The sequence below is a fragment of the Lethenteron reissneri genome, chromosome 19 (genome assembly GCF_015708825.2).
Source record: "Lethenteron reissneri isolate LAM-NWPU_2019-01 chromosome 19, ASM1570882v1, whole genome shotgun sequence".
Taxonomy (NCBI): domain Eukaryota; kingdom Metazoa; phylum Chordata; class Hyperoartia; order Petromyzontiformes; family Petromyzontidae; genus Lethenteron; species Lethenteron reissneri.
Window position 1 is genome coordinate 3,386,035 of NC_083797.1, and position 27,323 is coordinate 3,413,357.

The following is a 27,323-nucleotide window of genomic DNA, read 5'->3' on the forward strand; positions in this document are numbered from 1 at the left end:
ACTAGAAGTACTATGATAAATCATGTATGTTAATTTGTTCATTAAAGCTGTAGAATCAATATGTGTTTTTCTACCATTAATGGGCTGAAATGTAACTTCTTTTGTGTGTTACTAACTTTATTTAGAGTCACAATTAGTGTCACGTTTTACGAGCTTGAACTGATGTGCTCTCGGTCTGAACTGTTTCTTGAAAATTTGAGTCGAGCTACAAACCCCACTCTATTCTCTAATCTCCTATCCTGCTCCCTGAAAGATGTGTAAGAGATGGCAGAAAATCAATGGATTCCTTCATCCATCTGTGCAGAGCCTTAAACATTAAGCCCCCCACAAGCATAGATTGTCTTCATGTACACCAGTTTTCTCTCAAACATGAATTAATGCAAATAGCAAAAAATATCTCAAAGAAGACCCTCTTATAGCGAGTATTCAACATTCCTGCAGAGGGAGCTGGTAGGAACGTTGGGTTGCTCAGTCAATGGCCGGGGTCAACGGCGGCGTGGTGTATTCTGCAAATATGCCCGACTGTGAGGGCGGGCACAAGCCGGCGTGAGTTGGTTAAACGTTGAGTTTTATAAGGGCACCACGGGGTGACCAGCCCCTCCCCACCCAGCCCCTCCCAACCCTCCCCTCCCCACTCAGCCCCACCCTCCCCACCCAGCCCCTCCCCACCCAGCCCCTCCCTCCCCACCCAGCCCCTCCCTGCACGACGGACGGACACAATAATCCCCTGTGGGCTGGTGTAACCAGGAGAATCCTACCAGTATTATATACCTAGATGCTACATCTATTTAAGTTGCATATATGTATATGACACCGCACCTCCGATTAGCATGGTTGGCTATGTATGGTGCGAAAGAAGTTAAACGTACATACATTTGTTATTTGACAAAATAAAGGTCTAAACGTTGTGAGTGCACACTAGATATTTGTTTTTCATAATAAAAGGTGTTTGGGTTAGATCGCGTTATTTATAAATGTGTTGCAACCCTCCACCACCCGACACGGCCAATCAGTAAAAACTTAGTACTCAAATTTTTTTTAATGTTGTGGATTCACTCTTCAACACACCGGTGGGCTAAAGTAGTGAAATAATTGTCTTTTGTCAACGTGACACAATTTTTTACTGATTGGCTGTATCGGGTGGTGGAGGGTTGCGACACATTTATAAATAACGCGATCTAACCCAAAAACCTTTCCTATGAATAATATTGGTCGTGAAAGCCTGCGTGTTAAAGAGCCTTGTTTCATTCAAATATGTCCAGTAGGGCCAGGTCATAACGTTACTAATCAAACGTACATGATAGGAAAGTAAAATAACTTTTTTGACATTTATACAAACCTCAAATGACACGAAACTAAAACATTTAACGAACACACAACTTATTTAAACCTTACTTCATACAACATATAATTTTAACAGAGCAAAAACAGCCCAGTGTTCATGCAATCAAATCAAATGTGAATTACCCGTGAAAAGAACATTTCTAATTGTAATGAAAATGTTAAATAAAATGAGGTCATATTTAGACCGCATCAGTGTAGGGTGACAGCTTAGTATGATTATATGGTCACCACAAGTCTTAGTTATGCACTTTAAAGAAGGTTGTCAAAACATTTACACAGAGCTATAAATCTATGTGCATGAATGTTAAGGTCCAGACATTTCTTCATAAAGCAGTAACCATACATCTTCTTGGTTCTTTCGGTAAAGTCACATAGAATGGAAATAATAAAATAATAAAAATAAAACATAATAAAAAAGTAACCATACACATATAATATAACAAAAAAATACTCCAGCAGATGCTTAAATGGCCAGGTTACGTTTGTATTTGAAATGTAAATGAAATATTATAGGCTGAAATAATAATTTGTATAATAGTACAGTATAATAGTACAGTGGCATTTGGGATATCAGTATTTGAGTCGAAGACAAATGTCTGAACAATTGCATTTACTGGATACTATACAGTGAGGGAAAAAAGTATTTGATCCCCTGCTGATTTTGTACGTTTGCCCACTGACAAAGAAATGATCAGTCTATCATTTTAATGGTAGGTTTATTTGAACAGTGAGAGACAGAATAACAACAACAAAATCCAGAAAAACGCATTTCAAAAATGTTATAAATTAATTCGCATTTTAATGAGGGAAATAAGTATTTCACCCCCTCTCAATCAGAAAGATTTCTGGCTCCCAGGTGTCTTTTATACAGGTAACGAACTGAGATTAAGAGCACACTCTTAAAGGGAGTGCTCCTAATCTCAGCTTGTTACCTGTATAAAAGACACCTGTTCACAGAAGAAATCAATCAGATTCCAAACTCGCCACCTTGGCCAAGACCAAAGAGCTCTCCAAGCATGTCAGGGACAAGATTGTAGACCTACACAAGGCTGGAATGGGCTACAAGACCATCGCCAAGCAGCTGCGTCAGAAGGTGACAACAGTTGGTGCGATTATTCGCAAATGGAACAAACACAAAAGAACTGTCAATCTCCCTCGGCCTGGGCTCCATGCAAGATCTCACCTCGTGGAGATGCAATGATCATGAGAACGGTGAGGAATCAGCCCAGAACTACACGGGAGGATCTTGTCAATGATCTCAAGGCAGCTGGGACCATAGTCACCAAGAAAACAGTTGGTAACACACTACGCCGTGAAGGACTGAAATCCTGCAGCGCCCGCAAGGTCCCCCTGCTCAAGAAAGCACATATACATGCCCATCTGAAGTTTGCCAATTAACATCTGAATGATTCAGAGGACAACTGGGTGAAAGTGTTGTGGTCAGATGAGACCAAAATGGAGCTCTTTGGCATCAACTCAACTCGCCGTGTTTGGAGGAGGAGGAATGCTGCCTATGACCCCAAGAACACCATCCCCACCGTCAAACATGGAGGTGGAAACATTATGCTTTGGGGTGTTTTTCTGCTAAGGGGACAGGGCAACTTCACCGCATCAAAGGGACGATGGACGGGGCCATGTACCGTCAAATCTTGGGTGAGAACCTCCTTCCCTCAGCCAGGGAATTGAAAATGGGTCGTGGATGGGTATTCCAGCATGACAATGACCCAAAACACACGGCCAACGCAACAAAGGAGTGGCTCTAGAAGAAGCACATTAAGGTCCTGAAGTGGCCTAGCCAGTCTCCAGACCTTAATCCCATAGAAAATCTGTGGAGGGAGCTGAAGTTTCGAGTTGCCAAACGTCAGCCTCGAAACCTTAATGACTTGGAGAAGATCTGCAAGGAGGAGTGGGACAAAATCCCTCCTGAGATGTGTGCAAACCTGGTGGCCAACTACAAGAAACGTCTGACCTCTGTGATTGCCAACAAGGGTTTTGCCACCAAGTATTAAGTCATGTTTTGCAGAGGGGTCAAATACTTATTTCCCTCATAAAAATGCAAATCAATTTATAACATTTTTGACATGCGTTTTTTTGGATTTTTTTATTGTTATTCTGTCTCTCACTGTTCAAATAAACCTACCATTAAAATTATAGACTGATCATTTCTTTGTCAGTGGGCAAACGTACAAAATCAGCAGGGGATCAAATACTTTTTTCCCTCACTGTATACACCGATGCTGAGTCCAAAGTCAGCAAATTATCTCACATCAAGCCAAAGCCAGGATGTGCAAGTTATTTATCCAAAATGTAGTGAATAATGAGTCTGTGCTTCGGAAACGAGTGATAAAAGATTGGTAATTATCAAAGGTGTTGAAAATAATCTCCAGTTGAGGCAAGCCATGTGTGGGTGATTATTAAGCCAGTTGTCTATGTATGCTGCTATTACCACCAGGAGGATGACATGTGAGCCTAAAGTTAGGGCTTATTGTGATTTTATTGGTTTGGCACATTAACACCCTCCGATTTTCGAAATTCTTAAGGGAGTTTATTACAGATAACTACTAAGGTGGTGATGTAATTTATTAATATTTTTTTATGAAGGTACCATATGCTACTCCACAATGTGTGCATGTACAATTATGAAACTTGTTTACCCAGGAAAACTTTACTGAGTCTCAACCCGTTTTCAGGAGGTTCCTGCCAAGTACTCCTGGGGCATCACAGTGGAGAGATGTTAATTACATCACCTGATATACAGGAGGTCGTAGGTTCGATCCCGATCCTGACACCTCTCTGTTTGGAGTTTGCATGTCCTCCTTGCGGTTGCTTGGAGCTTTCTCCGGGTCCTCCGTTTTTCCCCTCCACATTTCGAGTCACGCGTTTAGAGTATTTGGCTGCTATACATTTCCACGTGATAAGCCACTTCGTTGAGCTATCATTTGTGTCCAGGTCGCTTATGAAAAAGAGCTTTTTTACCTCAGTTGGCCTTACCTGGTAAAATTAAAATAGTTTATTTTATGGTTTAGTTGGGAGTCTCAACCCTTTTCAGGAGGTTCCTGCCAAGTACTTGCAGCAGGGGGAAATGCAGATACATGTAATCCAATTCAGTAATTTGTGGGTCATTTTTCAGCATTTGGGATGTTTTCGTGTGACATCAGTTACATTGTATGGATTTTTTGTGTTAGCTGTGGGAGTTACCGAAGAACCCTGAAGAAACCCATGCAGACAATGGGGAGAACATACAAACTCCACAAAGAAAGGCACCAGATTTGACAATCAAATCTAGGCCATTCTTGCTGCGAGGGACAATTGTTACAAATTCGCTACAATTCCACGCAATACTCATGATAATTATTGTCATCAAAGTACGCATTCATGCTCTAAGAATGATGGCCTTCACGTGAGAAAACCTCACTCTGCTACAAGACTCTGTTTCATAGCTCCCGACAGATAGATTTAATCCATAATATAGGTTAGATAGATAGATTTAAATGTTATCATGCTGCTCTCTCTTGGCCGCTGTGCAGTGCAAGCCTACAACACATTGTGTTCCCATCCAAACACAAACCAGACTCAACGACGCTCCCATTCGAGGTCCAACAATGAATGGGCATCACATTCAGGGTGGCATGCTGCCACGCTGCTCCTAGACCTCATTCTCTCATGGAGAAATATTCACGGAAGCTTCAAGGGAAAAAAAAAAAACTCGAAAGGCATGCAGGTTAATGTCTAATAGATGGAGAAGTCGCTCTTCTTTTGTAGGTAAACACCTTATGCAGTGTGTCCTGGACATGTCTGACACGAGTTTTAAACTTTGTGAACAAAAAAAACAGTCAAGAGCACAAGCCCTCTCACGAACAATTTTGTCATTGTCAGCCGTGGTCAATCAATCCCCTGCTGGATTGAGGCTTCTCCAATCCAACACCAACTCTCATGACCCTCCAAATTAATAACGCGTGTGCACGTAATCTGATTTGCTTGCTCCATCTCCTCGGTATAGATGCACTCTCATGTGTGATCTGTTCCCTGGCTGCAACTGCCACAATGTTGTGACTGTGTGCGGTCATCTCTTCTAGCACTGTGTTATGCCCAAGCCCGCTTAACTGTTTTAATTACGTTATTAACCTGCGTGTATCCTTTAATCCACATCTTTCTCTCTCAATGTGGATGCAAGCGTGCATTACTCTAGTGCTTTATAATAGAACACGAACTTGTTATATTAATTAATGTGCAGGATATAAGGTCCAAGTATATAAGCATACATTTTGTCTCCAAATATCTGTTTTTCCGATTAAAATAAAACAATAATCACACAACCTCACCGGTCCCACGGCTTTCTATGAGTTCCAAAATTTCAGCTGCATTCATTCAGCACGCGAAAATATTTACGTAATTGTAAAATAACGTCACTAATTTCATGCCACTACAGTGATGCCAATATATTTTAAAGTATTTTTTTTGTAATCGTGTAAAGACACAACGTTGATAGACTTATTGCAAGAGAGAAGCTTTTTGTTATTTTGTTACGACCTTTTGTTGTTGTTGTAACTATGACGTTTGAATACCGTTCGTAAATTCTGGCTTTATTAACGATGCAAAGAATAGCCTGATGGCAAAGGCACATTCAGATCAATTTTGTCGAATGCTCGAGTGTCATTTGTTAGTCACCAAGTAGCATTGTGCGTTTCCACGCGTGCTCTTGACACGCGTTCCCCTCCGATAATTCTTCACCTTCACTGTTGTTGTCATTGTTAGAACCTTTTTTTGTACACGTATTATATACCTGAGTTTGACACGCACAAATAAGAGGTCAGTTATCACGTGTTGCTTTGTTATATGTTATTGTTTACATTACAATTGTGTCAATATTAATCATTCAACATTTCAATTACCTCGACTGAAGTCCCAAATTAATTTCAACGTTCATTTACACTGAGCATAATTCATGTTTTGCCTGTGTTATGTAGAACGTATTGAAAGGTATTCACACAAGAAATCCCCAAAATTGGATAACTCTGCCTGTAAAGATACACGAATTCACCAACTAATATTGATTCGTAAGACCTTGATATACGTATTGGATTATGTGTGTATGGATCAACGTTCCTAAATTTAATACATTGTACATTATAGGTTCACGTGACTCTTCCAGTCACTTAGAGGTCACTAGATTTACCACGATGTTACAAAATGGATAGATTATTGAATAATCAACGATTTGTTGAATAGTGAGTGGTGATAAAGGAACCCATTCCACTCGCAAAAGCCACTGCCTGGCTGATTTCTAAACGTTTAAAACATTTTGGCAAACTGTAAAGCATAAAGGAAATATTTATTGAGTGCAATGTATAATTTTATTCGTAATTGTTCTGTAGCTTTCCGATTATCCTTGCATGTAATAGGATTTTCGAGGATACATGTTTTTTCCAGCTTAAGAAATAGATTGCATTTAGATTTCAAGTATATTTAAACCATGGTTATTACGAACGAAATAGTATATTAAAGAAAATTATCAGAGTGACTTTAATTCCAATTGAAATAAATCCATCAGAACATTAAATATTAATATTACAATCTTGAGAGTTTTATGTAATATTTAATAAATTACTAATTATTATCTCCAATATAAAACTACCTATTTGCAAAAGTACTATATATATATTAAAATAAATATATGGCAATTTGTCTTGTAACATGTACATTGTATGATTATATTTTTTTAGATTGTTATCCTTCCCCCGTACTTCCGATTAGCACAATTGGCTACATACGGTGTGAAAGAAGTTCAACATACATGCATACATAATGTACTCTAAGAAATACCCACATACACTTATATGTGATTTAATGTCCATCACATACCTATAGAATTGCTCAATTGTGAGATATTTTATAATTACTTTATATTTTGATTCGGTATTTCTGACGTTTCTATTTTTTGCCGATTATCCCAAATCTTCTACAATTGTCAAGTGCATCATGTCACGAGATGGAAAACCTATTTTTCGATCTCACAGAGTGATACATATACAAAATAAAACATAGGATATTCCTGTAATTGGCCAAACATACTAATGCTGAAAAGTATATCTGCATTTTACTCAATTGCAATTTCACAGCAACATCCCTCCCCTCTTACTGCGAATCTTGATGCAGTCCCTCCAGAATAATGTGTTGGTACTAATTGAGGCTTTGCTGGAAAAAAATAGTGGAATTATAATACAGTAATACCAATAATAAACAATCTGGAAATATATATTTTCAACAGTCCTTCATAGCCTTCATATCTTGTTGAATTTAAGCCGTGCACCTTCTCACTCTCTGCTATGAGGTCCTTGCATAACGACCATGATGCTATTTTAATTCCCAGAGACACGCCAGGCTGAGACCATGAATTTCTTACACTTGTTACACTCGAGAACCCAATTTAATCACGGAGGCCATGCTGAGACTTGAACCCAGGCGCGCGGTGTTGTCAGCTCAGTGGCACCCAACAACCTCAAAATTGTTGACGTTTGTTCAACATTTTAACATATGTAATATTTTATTTGAAGCTTTCGTAACTGCAGGAATTACTCTTTGGTTCTTTCGGTAAAGTCACGTTAAAAGGAAATAAATTAAATAATAGAGTACGACGTTTCGCTTGCAACACAAGCAACCGTCATCAGGTAGAACTAAATTTGAGAGAGAGACAAAACACAGACACGGGGACACACAGACAGACACACAAGCTGAGAGAGAGAGACACACAGAGACACTCAGACAGACACACATGCAGAGACAGAGAGACAACACAGAGACATACAGGGAGAGACACACAACATAGACAAACAGAGAGAGACACACAACATAGACACGCAGTGTCTCTCTCTGTGTCTGGCTTGTCTCTCTCTGCTTGTGTGTCTGTCTGTGTGTCCCCGTGTCTGTGTTTTGTCTCTCTCTCAAATTTAGTTCTACCTGATGACGGTTGCTTGTGTTGCAATCGAAACGTCGTACTCTAGTACTTAATTTATTTTCTTTCTACGTGACTTTACCGAAAGAACCAAAGAGTATATGTAATATGTTTCAGATTACACAGTTGTTTATTTATTAGTAGCGATGTTTCCATATTTGAGTTATTTTTGTTGTTTTGAAATTCCAAAATATTGTATATAGAATAGTTATTGTTCAAGAATATTTATTGCCTGAAATGTCATTGCACACAATGTATATGTATGTTTTCATTATGCTCAATATGTGGTGTGGGCGAATCATTAATATGGTAAATACGCTGTAATGGGTTGTCTGGGCTTTTACAATCTGATTGAATTTTCTAGGCCAACAAATACAATCTGATACACTGATACTTTGAGAAATGTGTTGGGCATATTCTTCTTGCAAGAGAGAACCGCTATAATTCGTCTGATTCACTGTACTTAAAGAGATTTAAGTTTGCAGGACCCGTGGTGAGAGTTTATGAATGGAGTTGTTCAAACCCGTTTTAAATTATAAAAATCCCCCCACGCACTTTCATGGAATTAAAGCGAGAGCACATACTGACTCGCCCTGTAATTTGAATTTGTGAATACTCATTTCAAATCGTTTTTGCAAAAATAAATTAACTTTTCATACATATGTAACATACTTTATAAAAAAAAACATAAAATATGTGTTGTGATTCAACTGGCAGATACACATTTTACATCTAATGATTTCCATTTAACAACGTCCTACACTGGGGTCATAAATATTCGTATTATTGCTTAAATGTTAAGCATGTGAGCAAGTGGTAGTGCTGTGGTTTTGCGAACTGCGCTATTAATTTGATCACCCGAGATTCAATACACAGATATGGATATCATCAGTAGTGAGTGATGTATAAACTTGTCTCAGGCCACCCATTCACCAACCTGAGCTAACCAGCGTGGTGAAGGCCAAACAGCCCCCGATGGTGGTGATGTGGTGATGTTGTACAGTCGGGAGAGAGCTTCATCAAGCAGTGGAATGACAAATGTCTGTCAATGATGATGTGAATTATAAGTGTTGCTATCCAGTGTTTTTACTCATCATACTACGTGTTGATTGATGTCCAATGTTTCATACCATGCCCTGGGAGCCAAATTCAGTTCCTGAATGTGGAATGTTGAGGAGGAATCTTACGCATATTAAGCAACACCTTTCCATCAATGTACATTAAATACCATATGGCCATGATTAAATTTCCAACATGAAGTGTGCGCTTTATACACTACATGCTATTTTGTGCAATCTGTTCCTAAGGTGAGAACCCAGTTTGAAATTTATTAGCCATGAATGGTGTTTTGTTTTAGTAAATTCCAAAAGAATATTGCATTCACCGAGTATTAATATAATTCTGTGTATGACTAACAATTTCAAAGGAAAACTTTTTTTGTCATTTGTTGAAATAGACATCATACATTATTACAGAATCATCAATATAATAAAATGCATATATATTTTTACTACTCGTACAATGTGGCATCTTCCATATACTGTTATTTAGCGCTAATGAGGAGCGCTCTATTGTCACAATAAAACTAAAGCAGATGCTCCCCTTAATGAATTATGCATGATAATATCCTTGTGTTCTCCATTTCGCCAGTTCATGCTGTCATTTTATGACATTCTAGCACATGATCTTTACTCCTTTGCAAATTTGATATTTTTGAACATTTCGGGAGTATTCCTACATTTTTCATTAAGCCCAAAATTCTTAACAGGTTTTTACCTTCTCTCTCATTTTAGTTGAGAGTCTAACCACAAAGAAGTTTGCCACCCATGTTTTATGTTCATAGTTAGGGTTAATGAGCTTCGATGATGAAAAAAAAACCAAGGCAAAATATATTCCCGGAAATGTTTCGTACTATCTAAGAGAATGAGTAAAAAGATTAAAGGTTACATCGTGTGCGTCTCTTTTACTATAGTGCTGGTAAACTGAAGATCAATTTATACTCTTAGGTATTTCGGTAAAGTCACGTAGATATAAAATAAATAATAAAATATATTTATTTTTTACCTACGTGACTTTACCGAAAAACCTAAGAGTATGAATCATTGCAGTCACGAAAACCTCAAAGCTAGAATGAAGATCAATATGTCAGCAACAAAGGATGAGTGGGAATGCTTCTCTAATGACGACTTTCATGGTTCTTTCTTTCCACTGACAAATCTTTGTTTATTCTCAGATGAAGATCATACTTGTTGATAATATTCCCAGAAAGCACTGCAGCAGTAGCCCATGTGGCAGCTCACACCGCCACCAATGGCATGTTCCCTATTACAGTCAGACCTTGATCATCCTCCAAATGTTTTTGTCCCTTAGGTTACCTATGGCACAACCACAACGCACACAAAAAAACGCCATACATTCATCAATAACACTGCTCTAAAAGGAGAAAAAAACTAATCAGTGGCATGTTCGGTAAAGCCCTGTTTAAATATATAATACGTAAGTCATCAATTTATGTTGGAGATGCGTTGCTGGACAATACGACATGATGCGAAAGAATGTAAATCAAAACCTATAGTTGTCATTGATGTAATTATATGAATTTAGGACAAAAAAATATAACAAAAGATACCGGCAAGTTTAAATGAACAATATAAGTGAATACAGAGTACCCACCAGAGATGGTGGTGGATATTGCATTTAGGTGGTTGTGGGGTCAAGTGGAGTGGAGTTACAGTATGACGACGTTGTACAGTACACAGTATGGCGGCGATGTTGTACAGTACACAATATGGCGGCGACGTTGTACAGTACACAATATGGCGGCGATGTTGTGCAGTACTCAATATGGCGGCCGATGTTGTACATAGTATGGTGGCGATGTTGTACAGTACTCAATATGGCGGCGATGTTGTACAGTACACAGTATGGTGGCGATGTACAGTACACCGTATGGCGGTGATGTTGTACAGTACTCAATATGGCGGCGATGTTGTACAGTACAAAGTATGGTGGCGATTTTGTACAGTACTCAATATGGCGATGATGTTGTACAGTACACAGTATGGTGGCGATGTTGTACAGTACACAGTATGGCGGCGATGTTGTACAGTACACAGTTTGGCGGCAATGTTGTACAGTGCACGGCTATGGCGGCGATGTTGTACAGTACACAGTATGGTGGCGATGTTGTACAGTACTCAGTATGGCGGCGATGTTGTACAGTACACAGTATGGCGGCGATGTTTTACAGTACACAATATGGCGGCGATGTTTTACAGTGCACAGTATGGCGGCGATGCTGTACAGTACACATTATGGCGGCGATGTTTTACAGTACACAGTATGGCGGCGATGTTGCACAGTACACAGTATGGCGGCGATGTTGCACAGTACACAGTATGGCGGCGATGTTGTACAGTTGACAGTATGGCGGAGATGTTGTACAGTACACAGTATGGTGGCGATGCTGTACAGTGCACAGTATGGCGGCGATGTTGCACAGTACACAGTATGGCGGCGATGTTGTACAGTTGACAGTATGGCGGAGATGTTGTACAGTACACAGTATGGCGGCGATGCTGTACAGTACACAGTATAGAGGCGATGTTGTACAGTACACAGTGTGGTGGCCATATTGTACAGTACACAATATGGCGGCGATGTTTCCAGTACACAGTATGGCGGCCATGTTGTACAGTACACATTATGGCGACGATGTTGTACAGTAGACAGTATGGCGGAGATGTTGTAGAGTACACAGTATGGCGACTATGATGTACAGTACACAGTATGGCGGCGACGTTGTACAGTACACAGTATGGCGGCGATGTTGTACAGTACACAGTATGGCGGCGATGTTGTACAGTGCACAATATGGCGGCAATGTTGTACAGTGCACGGTATGGCGGCGATGTTGTACAGTACACAGTATGGCGGCGAAGTTGTACAGTACTCAGTATGGCGGCGATGTTGTACAGTACTCAGTATGGCGGCGATGTTGTACAGTACACGGTATGGCGGCGATGTTTTACAGTACACGGTATGGCGGCGATGTTGTACAGTACACGATATGGCGGCGATGTTGTACAGTACACGGTATGGCGGCGATGTTGTTAAAACACGTTTGAGGGTACAATGCCCACTTGGGGAGCGCTGTGGCCTAGTGCGTCATCGCGTACGTCGCCCAAACTCCTGCGTTTCTTTTCTATAAATTTTCCAAAACGACGTTGCAGTGGCTCCACACATTGTAAATCAAACCACGTTCCCTAATTCGTTGGCGACGTTATAGTGAAGCAACGTAATTAGAGGGCTCTCTGTACCTATTTCGATTCAGAGCGGTGTTAGTTATCTGGGTGGTTCTTGTGGGGCCGTCCATAAATGACGTCACGCACCAAGGGGGGGTGGGGTCAGACATTTGTGACGATGTGTGGGGGGCGGGGTTTGAGAATTGTGACGTCACATCAAAATGCGCAACTTTAAATAAATATAGACAACACGTTCTACTTAATTAAATAAACTTTTTAATAAATGTTTTCTCCTACAACATCATAGTGCAGCGCCACATTAATACGCACTACAATGACAATACTTTAAAGCGATTTGAAGAATGTTTAATTTTGTGGGGGGGGGCAGAGCTTTGTGACGTCATATTTGAGGGGGGGTCTGACTTTTGTGACACCGTGTGACAAAGGGGCGGGAGGGATCAAAAATCGTCCAAAATCGCGTGACGTCATTTATGAACGGCCCCTATGCACCACTACCAACGTGTTATCACACATTTGTGCCTTTTAACTAAGACAGGAAATTAAGGCCATGCTTCAAAATTGATTTTCAGGCCAGATTGTGTAAGTAAAATCTGTCGTACACCCTCCTCCACCCGACACAGCCAATTATTAAAGTTATCACTTGAACAAACGTGCCAATGTATTACTGCTTCAGCAGCACTGGTGCGTTTGTTCACATGCCAACTTTTGTTAAATGGCTGTGTTCCAAAAGCATACTTGTTAAAATTAGGTTATGTCTGAACCTGCGTGCTGTTTGTCTCATAGAGGCCCATGAGGTTTGTGAAGAAGACCACTTCTGGGTAACCTGGAGGAGAACAGCAGCCGGGGAATCAACAGGAACTATCTGCCCTCCAAACGCCACAGGTCTGTGAGTCACTATCGTAGTCATCTGTTTGTTATACGTATGTAGGACTTGAAATATGACGCGCCACGCATTCTGTTGTTCTGTTGCTATGCAAGCGAGCAGTGTACAGTGGGGAGTATCTGAGGACAGGGTTGTTGTTGTTGGGGCGTGAGGGAGACGTCGTTAAGATGTGCGACAGGTGTTAGGGGTAACCGAGGACGCAGGCCGGTGATTGGTTAGGAGGGTGAGTAGCTAATGACCGGCGCCGCTCTGGCGGGAATAACAAGGTCACGTGAGGCTGGGGGCCTGGGGGCGAGTGGCGAAGCGGGGGGGGGGGGGGGGGGGGGGTGAGATAATTGATTGGGACTGATTGGTGCGGGGATAAAAGGACGGCGTAACGGAGAGACGGGAGTCTTGGTTGGAGTTGGAGGGATTCGCGCCCGGGGAAGAGAGGAGCAGCAGTGAGTAGGGAAGATACAATAAGGGTAACAGTGGATAGAGATAACACAGAGTATGGTAACAGTGGATAGAGAGAACACAGAGTACGGTAGCAGTGGATAGAGAGAACACAGAGTATGGTAGCAGTGGATAGAGAGAACACAGAGTATGGTAGCAGTGGATAGAGAGAACACAGAGTATGGTAGCAGTGGATAGAGATAACACAGAGTACGGTAGCAGTGGATAGAGAGAACACAGAGTATGGTAGCAGTGGATAGAGAGAACACAGAGTATGGTAGCAGTGGATAGAGAGAACACAGAGTATGGTAACAGTGGATAGAGATAACACAGAGTACGGTAGCAGTGGATAGAGAGAACACAGAGTATGGTAGCAGTGGATAGAGAGAACACAGAGTATGGTAGCAGTGGATAGAGAGAACACAGAGTATGGTAGCAGTGGATAGAGAGAACACAGAGTATGGTAGCAGTGGATAGAGAGAACACAGAGTATGGTAGCAGTGGATAGAGATAACACAGAGTACGGTAGCAGTGGATAGAGAGAACACAGTGTGCGGTAGCAGTGGTAGCAGTGCATCGGAGGAATACAGAGTAGGGTAGCAGCGGAGTAACGGACCTTGGGAGAGCAGGAGAGAGAACGGAGAGACATAGAGTGTCGTTGATGGCGGATGGTGCAACAGAGCGCACGGGGAGACACGGAGCGGTGATAAGGAGGAGGTGTGAACTCTAAAGTGCGAATAAATGGAACGAGAAAGACAAGCGGAGTACGAGTCCTACACGTACATAAAAGACAAATGACCATAAAGGCAACGTGGGTCATTGTTAAAAGGACATTTACTCAAAGGCCGGTGAATACTTGTTCCTGTGAATTATGGCATAACACCTGCCTTTACACCTATTTATACTAAAATATATCCACTTCGTTGATGATTTTTTTTTATTGGTGTGTTTTTTTGCTTATGCTTACATGCAAGGTTTAGACAATGAGACAAAAATGTATCTAATCGAACGGAGCTCCAATTAAACACATGCGTGTATATGTTCGCAATGTATACATGTCTTTATATAATTGTTTCTTTGCTTGCTTGTACATATATAGTGATATTAGAGCCTTGCTTCTTCTTGTTATTTGTCTTCTCTATCTTGGGTCTGTCTTCCTTGTCTTGTTTCTCTTTATCCTTCCTCTCCTGGGCCATCATCTCCACATCCACTCCACAGTTCCTTCATATCTTAGTTCAGCACTTCGACCACGTCTCTCTACGCCTTGTCTCTCACTCTCTGCCCCTGTTGCTTTCATGATCACCACAATTTTTCTGATGTAGTTTCCTCGCATCGTATGCCACATCCTATCCATCTAAGTCAACTTTATTTAGGCTTGTTTGTGATGGGAACCACCCCTGCCTTATTCCTCGTATCTTTGTTTTTGAACCGACCTTTTCTAGTGATGCCTGAGATCAATATCATCATCCTTATTTGTGTGGGGCACAACATTGACTGTTTCACTGGCCTCATATACTTTCGCTTTCATGTGATTGGTTCTCAAAATCCTAGCTCACCCTCCATGTGTATAATACTCTGTATGTGTGTATATGCATCAGTATGAAGTGAAAAAAAAAGTCAACTTTATTTAGGCTTGTTTGTGATGGGAACCACCCCTGCCTTATTTCTCGTATCTTTGTTTTTGAACCGACCTTTTCTAGTGATGCCTGAGATCAATATCATCATCCTTATTTGTGTGAGGCACAACATTGACTGTTTCACTGGCCTCATATACTTTCGCTTTCATGTGATTGGTTCTCAAAATCCTAGCTCACCCTCCATGTGTATAATACTCTGTATGTGTGTATATGCATCAGTATGAAGTGAAAAAAAAGTCAACTTTATTTAGGCTTGTTTGTGATGGGAACCACCCCTGCCTTATTTCTCGTATCTTTGTTTCTGAACCGACCTTTTCTAGTGCTGCCTGAGATCAATATCATCATCCTTATTTGTGTGGGGCACAACATTGACTGTTTCACTGGCCTCATATACTTTCGCTTTCACGTGATTGATTCTCAAAATCATCGCTCACCCTCCATGTGTATAATACTCTGTATGTGTGTATATGCATCAGTATGAAGTGAAAAAAAAGTCAACTTTATTTAGGCTTGTTTGTGATGGGAACCATCCCTGCCTTATTCCTCGATCTTTGTTTCTGAACCAACCTTTTCTAGTGCTGCCTGATATCAATATCATCATCCTTATTTGTGTGGGGCACAACATTGACTCTTTCACTGTTCTCATATACTTTCGCTTTCACGTGATTGATTCTCAAAATCATCGCTCACCCTCCATGTGTATAATACTCTGTATGTGTGTATATGCATCAGTATGAAGTGAAAAAAAAGTCAACTTTATTTAGGCTTGTTTGTGATGGGAACCATCCCTGCCTTATTCCTCGTATCTTTGTTTCTGAACCAACCTTTTCTAGTGCTGCCTGATATCAATATCATCATCCTTATTTGTGTGGGGCACAACATTGACTCTTTCACTGGTCTCATATACTTTCGCTTTCACGTGATTGATTCTCAAAATCATCGCTCACCCTCCATGTGTATAATACTCTGTATGTGTGTATATTCATCAGTATGAAGTAAAAAATCTCAGAAATGAGTCATATTGAAAAAAAAAATTGCATTTCACGTTTTACTGATCCTAACTTGTTTTATTTCTAATATCAAACTAAACTAGTCTAATTTTCTCTATGTGCCAGGAGTGCTCGTACGAAGATGTGCCCTCACTGAGAATGGTGTGGCCTTTTGGGAAAGTCCAAGTTTTGCTCGTTGTGTGTCATACGAATATCGTAATCTGCAGCAAGACGTAAGTGCCAATTTCATTGTGATTTTTTGCAAGAATGACCAAAGCACTAATTGCTTTTGAGGCACTTTCATTCTGCTCGTGGGTATTTGATGACTAATGAACATGGGTTTTACATTTGCTGCAAATAAAATCTGTACCATGGTTGTGAGGAGTGTTTCGTTGTGCATGGCAGATTATGGAACATTTGTCCAAAGGCCACCGCATTCTAGCGGGAGAAGGGATGTCCCAGGTCACCAAAGATCTCCTGGATTTGTCCCAGCAGAAGAGGGGTTACAGCGGTGATCTTTTGGCCTCTGTGGAAATTCTGGCAAACGTGACGCAGACACTCAAGCGTGCCAACTACAACCCGTCTTCTGAGGACGTTCAGGTAAGTGTCACAAAGTGTCAGTCGCATTTACCAAAGCCTCGATTGTATCGTTTTGTGGAATCTACGTACTTATCTATCGCGTTTATTTTTAGAATGTGTTCGGCTGGTGTTCTTCGGTTCTCTGATGTGTTTTCGGTTGTACAATGAGTGTTGTTAAGCACGACGTTTGACGTTTCGCTGCACGTGCTGGGAGCTTTATGTGTATTGAATTGACAAAATCCCAGCGCATTGTGGAGAACCAAACACGCGTTACAATCACCAAACACATCACAGAGCAACACAAACACGAACACCTATGCAGGAAGTATTATTTTGGGGGAAAGCTCGGCCCTGTTAAGAGGCCATTTCAGGGAAATAGCCTCATAAAATCGAAGGATGTTTGATGCTGCTTCACATTAGCCAGATGCATTTGAAGAGGCAGGCTTACTCACAATTCGCTCCAGGTAAGGCCCATTGAACTAAGAAGCTATTTTCAATGGTGACTCATGCCAAAGTGGCCATCCTGTACATGGATAGCAGAGAACAAAATCAAGGAAATTGTAGATACAGGGATAACAAACAACCAGAACTACATACAGTGAAAATATAGGTTAGCAATCCCCAATAACATTATGCATGACACTAGTGAGAGGAACTCACATATGGTATTTACAGTGGCATTTAAACACAGCATGAATACAATTTAATTGTATGTTTTAGAGTAACTCGCACTCCCCGCACATTTCCATGGGACACACAACCAGGGCGGAGTGTGGATGGGGGGAGCCATGCCGTCAACACTAATGGCCCCAACAATTGATACGGTTGCAGGTTTTTTTTTCTGTATAAAAAGTACAAAGACAAAGATCCCCCATATAGCCTTAAAATACTATTGGGGCAAGTGCTATTAGCGAGTACCTATTAAGCACGGCACGACATACGAGGGGGTGGGTGGCCAGCACCACGCCCGGCCGCCTTTGTCTCTCTAGTGACTATATTTACACACTGTACCAGGTACTAATTTGAGGCTCAGTCGACCTTGGGGAGGCCCAGGACTCGTTCGTAAATTTGTCACTGATGTTGGTCGTGAGCGCGAATTGAACTCAGGTCACCGGGTTCATAGTGCAGCGTGCTAACCACTACACTTCAGCTCCTCACATGTATAAAGTACTCATGCACACACAGAGCCTCTTTATAAACATACTGCAATTATTAAAATGGAAAATTGTAACTTTTTCAAATAAGCTGAGTCGAGCATGAAACAATTATTGTTGATTTAAACATGAAATAATGCTATGGCTATATGTCCAATTTGTTTTTAACGATGTAATTGTTATACATATTATGTAAATTATATACATTATTCCGATTCTAGGCTATCACAATACTGTATGCTGAAATTCCAGGGTTCCAGCATTTTTTGATTTCCTGGAAATTAAAAGTATACTATAAAAAACACATTATTTTTACATTTCACATTAACTGACTCGTTATGTATGCAAATATTAATACGAAATGTTCAATGCAGTAGCAAGAAACTAATGGAAAATGCATAGGAGTGTTTAAAATGATATGACCCTTTCTTGGCATTGTATGAACTATAGATGGCACTGTGTAATTAGGTGTCTTATTGGCAGGAAAGTGTTTTAACCCAGACATTGTTATATCATACACTCTCATTGTATGATTCAAATATATGTAAGTGAACACCAAGTTAAGTTTAGGCAAACTGATTTTGAGTAAGGTGGAGGAAGAATGAATTAAATGTTTTCATCATCATGGGACCTCCTTTGCCAGTACCAAAATAGGAGAATAGGTTTTCCCCTTTTTTCTGGCAACAAAACAGCTGTGTTAAGATGTGAATACACCAAACTGAAACCTTTTACAAGGAATCATGTCAGCATTAACCACAATACTTGTGGTCAGAATGCAAAAAAAACCATCCTCTGATAATATTTGCATTGTCTTTGAAACTGATTGGTCCACACCAGATACAGCTTTCTTTTGAGCCTCGTCTCAAAACGGTGTTAGACCAGAGGATGCCAAAAAGAGGATGCCAAAAAGGTATCCTCTGGTCTAACACCGTTTTGAGACTGGTTTAGAACCTCCACTTTACCAACTAATACTGCCCAGCACAGTGAATTACGGTTACAAAAATAGCCTCCATGAGCAAAATGCAAAGGGTAGACGTTCATCTCGCAGTAAATTGGCAAAAATCGACAAATTATTATTGTATTACCGATATACATGAATACATTTGACATTGCAGTAACGATTTTTTGTTGTACCATTGAAACAATGGAGCAAGTTTCGTACATCTCTCCACCTCTGTCCACATAGTGGGGTGAATTGTGGGTACTTTCCCGTCTTTTAATGCGTCTATCTGATGTGGTAGAGTCAGATAGAGTAGCCTCCACAGGGACTTTCTAGAGCTTTCTGCAGCAGTGGCATGAGCAAAAAGTAGCACGGTTGTCCCTTTACCCAATCCTCCCTGCTCTTCCTAAAATGATCACATCCTTGAGTGATCATTACATTTATGATGCAACATATAAGCAGCCTTGCACATTTTCACGTAATGGAATTTGGCACACCTGACATCGGGGAAAAAAAAACCCAGGCCGACTCATTTTGTTCCACATCATGGAGTTTAAATAAAGCTTCGCCCTGGGACCACTGTAGCATTCATGTGATTCAGGAGCTGGTATACTAATGCTCAAATAACAAGCCAGGATTTTATTTTATCAATCGATGTGGATTCAGTTGTGGGAATAATTCCTGTATTCAGTATTAAAAGTGGTTAATACGTATTTTTTTAAACAAATGTATTAATATAAATGACTAATTTACACCAAACCTTGTAGTGGCATGAGTAATCTTCCATCTCTTTTTTTTACAATAATCAACATTTAATAATTACCATTCACATAGTAATGCGAGTTAATATTGAATTCAATGCAGCATTGCATTTACGGCACACCCTTTTGCAATATACGTGTATAGTTGCAGCGTGTGTGGATATAAAATGTGTATGTAAATGATAGAGAGTATAATGAATTAATGGGTTACTAACCGAGTGCATTAATTTAAAATACAGGACAGAACCTTACGTTTTTTTGACGGCCGATGCTCTCTCTGCAAATATTGGGAAAACAATGGTTATACAATTGCCTCCTGAACTTAATAATTATTAATAATAATTATTAATAATAATGATTAAGTGCATGATATAATTATAAATAATTATCAATATGAATAACAATTATACTACTACTAATTATTATTAAGTTATTATTGATAATTATTAAGTTCAGGGTATAATCAAAGAGCCCCAAGTTACTATTGCCATGAGTTATCCTGGAATATGTTATGAAATTAGTTACTGTATAGGTCAACATCTTGGGCGACCGGGGCAAGACATGCTGCATATGAAGGACGTTATCCAATACCAACCATTAGAGTTGTTTTATAAATATATAATATAATAATAATACATTTCAGAAGAATGGCAATGTATACATGTATCACTTTCCAGAACTTACAGTGCTTATATCCATTTACGTCGTTCCTTCCATGTGTGCGCCAGTTCAAGCTAGCACACATAATCTGCCCATTCTAGTGGGAGACAACCTTTTATATCTCACTACAGTAGCCTTGGTAAGTGCATTTTATTTGACCTCAATATAGCGTTCTCCAACTCATGGTTTGTGCCTGTGTTAGTGCAAGCCAGAAATTGGGTTTTTAACCATTATAGCACACAGCAGATGGATCGAAATGCAGTTTGAACGTCGTGCTGTAGTTTATTGTGATTACAAGGTTACATTTGTTGAGAGTCGCATTACGCCTGGCTTGCTATATACCGTATATATTATTCCTCCCTCCTTTTGAAATTCCCACTGTATTCCGGGTGCTTGAATAACAATCCAAAATGCTGACAAAAAAGGTGCAAATTTGATTTCGTTGATTGCGGGAGGAGCAATGGCACTGTGCGGCAATTACGATTAGCGCGGTTGGCTACGTACGGTGCGAAAGAAGTTCAACGTACACACGTGCATACACTGCGGCATCGGCACGACCACCACGTTTTTGCTTCCCCCATCGCGCTAGCCATCGCTGGGCGAGCGAGCCTGGTAACAAAAACGGTCCCAGATACGCGTCTCACCAACCCGCACTGACTATACTATCATGGTGAATTGCGGTTAAACCACCCACAAGACTGACACGGCAGTCGATTGACAAAGGGTTGTTCATTTTTTTCGTATTCGTTCTCGTAAAAGGTTCCTACGTAGAAATGTCACGTTTCATGGTGAACTGCGACGCATTCATGTTCTAGCAAGCCGCATTATTGTTTTACCTTGATTGAGCGTCAGCGTACAGATTGCACTGGAGAGCACGGGTTTTTTTCACGTGCAAATTTCTGTGGGCATGAGTCCTCTTAGGGTGCTTCTGTTGTTGTTTCATGGTTAGCACACTGGGCTTGCAATACAGAGCTCACCCGGTCAACCTCCCAGTGTGACAGTTGAAACAACAGGCAAGTAGCTTCAGCCTCCCTACCCCAGTCCACCAAACAGCATACATGGGTGGATCACAGTTGATCAGTTGGTCACATCTCGTGGGGTAAAGTGTGGGTATTCCCACCTCTTTCAAGTAGCCTGGCCAGCGTGAAAGGGCTGGTCAATCAGCTGTCTAGATCATTAGTACTCCTTTGCCAGTACCAAAATATAATACTAGGGTTTTTCACCTTTTTTCTGGCAACACAACTGAAACCTTTTTACGAGGATTCATGTCTGCATTAACCACAATACTTGCAGCTAGACAAAAAAGGGGAAAAAGAAAGAAAGCTGTCTCTGGTGTGGACCAATCAGTTTCAAGGACAATGCATATATTTGCAGTGTGTTGTTTGTTTGCATTTTGACTACAAGTATTGTGGTTAATGCAGACATGAATCCTCATAAAAGGTTTCAGTTTTGTTGCCAGAAAAAAGCCCTATTATTATTATTATAGCTCTCTAGAGTTCCCTCTTGTGGTGGCATGAGCAAGCAATTGCAGGGCTGCACCTTTATGTTTTGATTTTTTTCTGTCTCGGTGAGTGTCTCGAACTAGGCCAGGAGGTTTATAAGCCCCAGTGTAGTTAACTGGCAATAAAGAGTGTTTTATCTCAACAGGTAGGAATAATTTGTTTTGCAAGATAGACCTAGACAATGGTAGGTATGTAAGGACAGTGAATCAGTGATGCACTATCTTTGCATGGATGGATATGTCGTTTGAGACTTCCATTGGCCAATACCGTGAATAATCCATCACCTTAACATATATTCGTAATTAAAACATTCCGATTTAATTGTACCGTTCTACGTTTGCGTGATGTCAAAATATTTCTACGTTACACTTTCATATTACGCTGATGATTAAAAAAAACGACGTTTATTTATTTGCAGTGACCATGTGTTTCTTTGTGACAATTATTTTCAGAATTTTGTTCAAGTCGTCAGCAATTTATTATCTGAAGAGAACAAAGAGAAGTGGGATGATGCCCAACTGGTAAGCAACTCACATTTATGTTAAATTATATCTTATTCCATAAGTTAATACATTTAAAAAAAATTAGTATTATTCTGACTTTTAACAATTTTCATATGACTCACACCTTTTTTCAACACCTCCAACTTTATAATTCCGTGGAATAACTTGCAGAACAATTCTTTATATTATATTCGTGGTATATATATATGAGAATCTCAACATTATGCAATAATGTCATAATGAGATGGCAAGTTAAGAAAAATTATGTATGAAATAACCTTTCAATATTTCCATTCTGCAGATTTACCCTGCTTCCATTGCACTGATGAAAATTGTGGAAGATTTTATTCACGTCATGGGAAATGGAATTAAGAATGCCCAGACTTTTTATCTCGTCACAGAAAATTTAGGTAACGATCACTTCCCCATGGCTTTTAAAGTATATAGTTTTTTTTTTTAAATAAATGCGCCACATTTAAGGTCCGTGGGTTAATTGGTGGATTTTTTTCGTTCAAAGTTCCAGTTTTGGTTAATAAAAAAAGATTTACATTTGTAAAAACGGTATCCAGTTACAGTGGCGCAGGGCAGGGCACTCTAAAGCTGTGTTCGATTCCTGGCCCACGGTGTCGAGTGACATCTGAACTCGTCCCGGCTACCCCTTGCCCCTCCCCCTCCCTCCAGTGTGGGTGTGGGGGGGTGAAAAAAACAATTTCCATGACTGGCACGCCATCGCATGAGCTTCACTAATCAGGAGATTTATAAAGAAAGGGGCTGTTAATTAGTTTTGTTGTTATTATTAGTCTTGGTTCTTTCGGTAAAGTCACGTAGAAGGAAAATAATAAAATAAAATAAAAATTCTCACGACGTTTCGATTGCAACACACGCAATCATCATCAGGTGTGAAAACCGACACTTTTTTCAAATTTTCTTGCTGTGGGTTTCACACCTAATGATGATTGCTTGTGTTGCGATCGAAACGTCGTGAGAATTTTATTGTTTTATTTGTATTTTATTATCTCCCTTCTACGTGACTTTACGGAAAGAACCAAGAATATGAATCCCTGCAGTTACGAAAGCTTTAAATCGAAAGTTGTTATTATTGTTGAGCATTGGGGCTACAAGGCGGGCAGGAAGAAAGCACTGCAGCAAAATCTATTATTGTACTGTACTTATAAGCTCACCCCGTCTATAATATCTGCCTACACAAACCCCGGACTGACCAACGGTGATGAAGTATGGTCAACTAGCTGCCGTAGCCCACACAGCATGGGGAAGTCTCCAATCCAGCAGCGGACTGTTTGATGGTGAAATATATGTAGTGCAACGCTATCCATTTAAAGTGGAAGGCGTTTTCACATTTGCTCTGTCTGTCAATCCGTAACGGGGAGGCACTGTAACACCGGTCAAGATGGTCCAACGTCGAACAAACTTGCAGTCTAAAGTTGAGTTCAGTTTCGCGCTTATACTTTCTTTGAAGTGAAAAAATTAACAGACGTGTGTTCTCTTTAGTAATCAACATTTACAAGTTCTTGATCACGGAGGACAACACGGACATAATTTTTCCGATGAAAGGCAGGAATGGGATGGTGGAGTGGGCACGTAACTTGGAAGACAAAATGGTTGTGCCAAAGTATGTCATATCCTCTCTACCGTCAGGTAAGGGACCTTTAATTTAAGTCCGATATATTACGAGAAGCACAATGTCAAATCATTACTGTTTGCGCTTCGTGAATTTAGGGCATGGCACGTAAGTGATTAATTGAATTAAATCCGAATAAAAATGAGTTGTAAAAGTTAAGTATAGTCGAATGTATTGAGATATATATATAAAGTGAAAATATGACGACACAATGTATTATTTGAGTCTTTCGGTAAAGCCACTGTAGATAGAAACAATTATAAAAAATATCACGACGTTTCGATCGCAACACAATCAATTCACCTGATGACGATTGCTTGTGTTGCGATCGAAACCTCGTCATATTTTTTGTTTATTTTTCCATCTACGTGGCTTTACCGAAAGACCCAAAGAATATGAATTCCTGCAGTCACGAAAGCTTTAAGTCAAGACACCAAAGTAGTTTTATAAGCCTATATGATTGAGTACTCTTCATAAAAATTAATACTCTATTAAACACACCATGGTTCATTAATAAGTAGTGCAGCATTAATATGTAGTATCATGTATTGACCCTCCTGTCAGCTTACTAGTGATGAAGCTAACCAAAAGAATCTGTATTATGGACGATGCAGCTGTGCCAATTTCTGCCAAGGTTATCTTTCTTTAGCTAGTGCCACTGCTTCACTCAATCTCAATCGCTTCTCTTATAGATCTTTTACCACTCGCTCTATCGGACCTGGTTGTCTACCTTTCACCTACTCCTGATTTCTTCTGCTTCTGTGGCTCAGCACCTGGAAACAGCCTCCTGTCCCGGCTCATTCTTGTCACGTTTCTGAACCACTGTCATCTTCTTTTCTTTCCTTTTTCAAATCGGATAGTAGAATGGCCAAATGGGTAGGCTCTTTGTGCTTTTGAAACACTATAATTAGTTACGCAAAAAACAGATGTACCAATCTGCGCAAAGAAGGGAGTTTTTAATTAGTGCATATCACCTGATATGAAATATAGAATTTGAACATGAACATGGACAAAGAAAAAAGGAAGAAAAGCTTAAGTGTCCAACGGAGAATGGGGATTTCGATGCTTGAATTTACAATGAGAAACAGAGGGAGGAACTCATGGAATGTGAGAACAGGTTGAAGGCATCATCACATTTACTGTTAAGTAAGTGGGCATGAGCTGGTCACATCGCTCGATGGAATGATGGCCAATCGTGAAGGATAACGATGGACTGGCAGCCAAAGGGGGATGATTGATGATAGCAATATCAATGTGAGGGTTAAACATAAAGTCATCTTTGCATTGGTGAAACTTTTAACTCCATATCAGTTCTGAAAAGTTTTTAGTTCTTGGCACAGTGCTGTCTTAAAAAAAAAAATTAAGGATCAATGATTGAGAAGTGTTGAGTCTTGTGTGAATAAATTAAGATATATAATTACACCGAATCTAAATACGCATCATTTGAGCTGCAGCATTTTGAATTAACTTTTTTCATTGCCATTCCAGTCTATAAGAAAAGTTCCAATATGAATTAGACTTGTTAAAATATTTACAATTGATCAAGTACAAACGCATCAACCAGCTCTTTATGTTACCTGCTGTGCTACCTTTCTTTCTAAGATATGAGAATTACAGCTAATACATATCCTAATGCCAGGAATGAAAATCACTTTTACCATGCATTATTTTACGTTTCAAACCTGACATGTATAGCTGTGCCAGAGTATATATATATCCATATATTTAACATGCGTTTATATGTGCATATTTGAAACGTGCATCATGCATTCCTTCACATTTTTAAATGTAAATTATACAAGGACATCAAAGCATGTTTCGCTATGCAAACTGCAATCATTTGCATTTTTCACGTAAAATCTCTGCAGCATGCATTACGTTTTATTACCAGTCAAAGATGTCATTCTTTCTTGAAATGTCAGATCCGCAAGATGCATTGACAATTTTCATGACAGGATTTTGACTTAGCACGTTGCATATCATGCTTTTTTGTGTCACCTTGCTCGTAAACACTATGTCAAGGAGGTGTGTAGGTGCACTGTGAGTCACCCCACCAGAAATTGGATTAATCATCACAGTTTTGATTCGGCTTTCAAATATATTGGTATAATTTATACTTTCCAGTCTGTGCAGTTCTCTTTTTTTGTTTCCTCCGTTAGCCTTAATCTAATATGTGGAAAATGAAAGACACGCCACAGTATGACTGTGGCCATGCAACCCAAACTATGGACCTGTTTGTCGACCACCATAGTTTTTTTTCGTTCAATGGAGGAGGTCCTGAACACATGAGGCATTTTCAGGAATAGAAAATCATGCAATGTTTCCGCATAATGTACATTACATGCACATAAATAGTTAATAACTCGTTACTCACACACTGTGATTCGATGTTGTGTGAATCATTAGCACACGAGTCCAATTTAATTTGTGAACTGATGCATTGTTACATGGCTACGAGAGGTTATGGGATGTACTTAATTTATTTGGCTTGGGTGCTAGTCATGAAAATGATAGAATTTAGGTCAAAATAATCATCTAAAATGTTAACAATCGATTGTAAAATAGTTTCTTTAAATTTACTTAGAAAAGGGAGAATTTGCTGTTGTTGGAAACATTCTCTACAAGAACATCGGCCTGCTCCTTCCAATATCAAGGTGAGCCATGCACCCGCACACTCGGATGGTTTATGATGCTGCAGATATTAAAATCGTATTCATAAATCGATTTGAATTTGCCAGTGTAATCTTCCATTTCAAAGTATTGTTTTGCCGATACCAAATCCTTACATTTTTAATACTGATTTATTTTAGATGTATAGCAATTCGTTATACAGTTGATTAATTTAGTGCAATATTAATGCATTGGGTGGAATTGTGGTGCATTGGTTAAAGCACTGTGAACCCAGCCCGATAAGTTCGATCCTTGGCCATGGCTGTTATCGCTGCCGGGTGACATCTAAACCGATTGTTGGAAAGTAACGAGTTTCTCAACTCGCACTGACCAGCGTTGCAAAGTATGAACAAATTGCTCCTGTGACGAACACAGCATGGGGAAGGCTTCATCCAGCAGTGGATTGAGAG

General features: G+C 39.9%; 1 protein-coding gene across 3 annotated transcripts in view; it reads left to right on the forward strand.

Annotated features, from left to right (window-relative positions):
• Positions 1-27,323, forward strand: part of LOC133344174 (adhesion G protein-coupled receptor B1-like) — a 67,638-nt gene that overhangs the window by 13,124 nt on the left and 27,191 nt on the right. For all 3 annotated transcript variants that reach the window (XM_061554185.1, XM_061554184.1, XM_061554186.1), the window contains 7 exons: positions 13,345-13,443; positions 16,632-16,738; positions 16,911-17,105; positions 22,554-22,622; positions 22,906-23,014; positions 24,114-24,260; positions 26,828-26,897. In XM_061554185.1, coding sequence (XP_061410169.1) covers positions 13,345-13,443; positions 16,632-16,738; positions 16,911-17,105; positions 22,554-22,622; positions 22,906-23,014; positions 24,114-24,260; positions 26,828-26,897 — 796 coding nt within the window. The remainder of the gene's footprint in view (positions 1-13,344; positions 13,444-16,631; positions 16,739-16,910; positions 17,106-22,553; positions 22,623-22,905; positions 23,015-24,113; positions 24,261-26,827; positions 26,898-27,323) is intronic.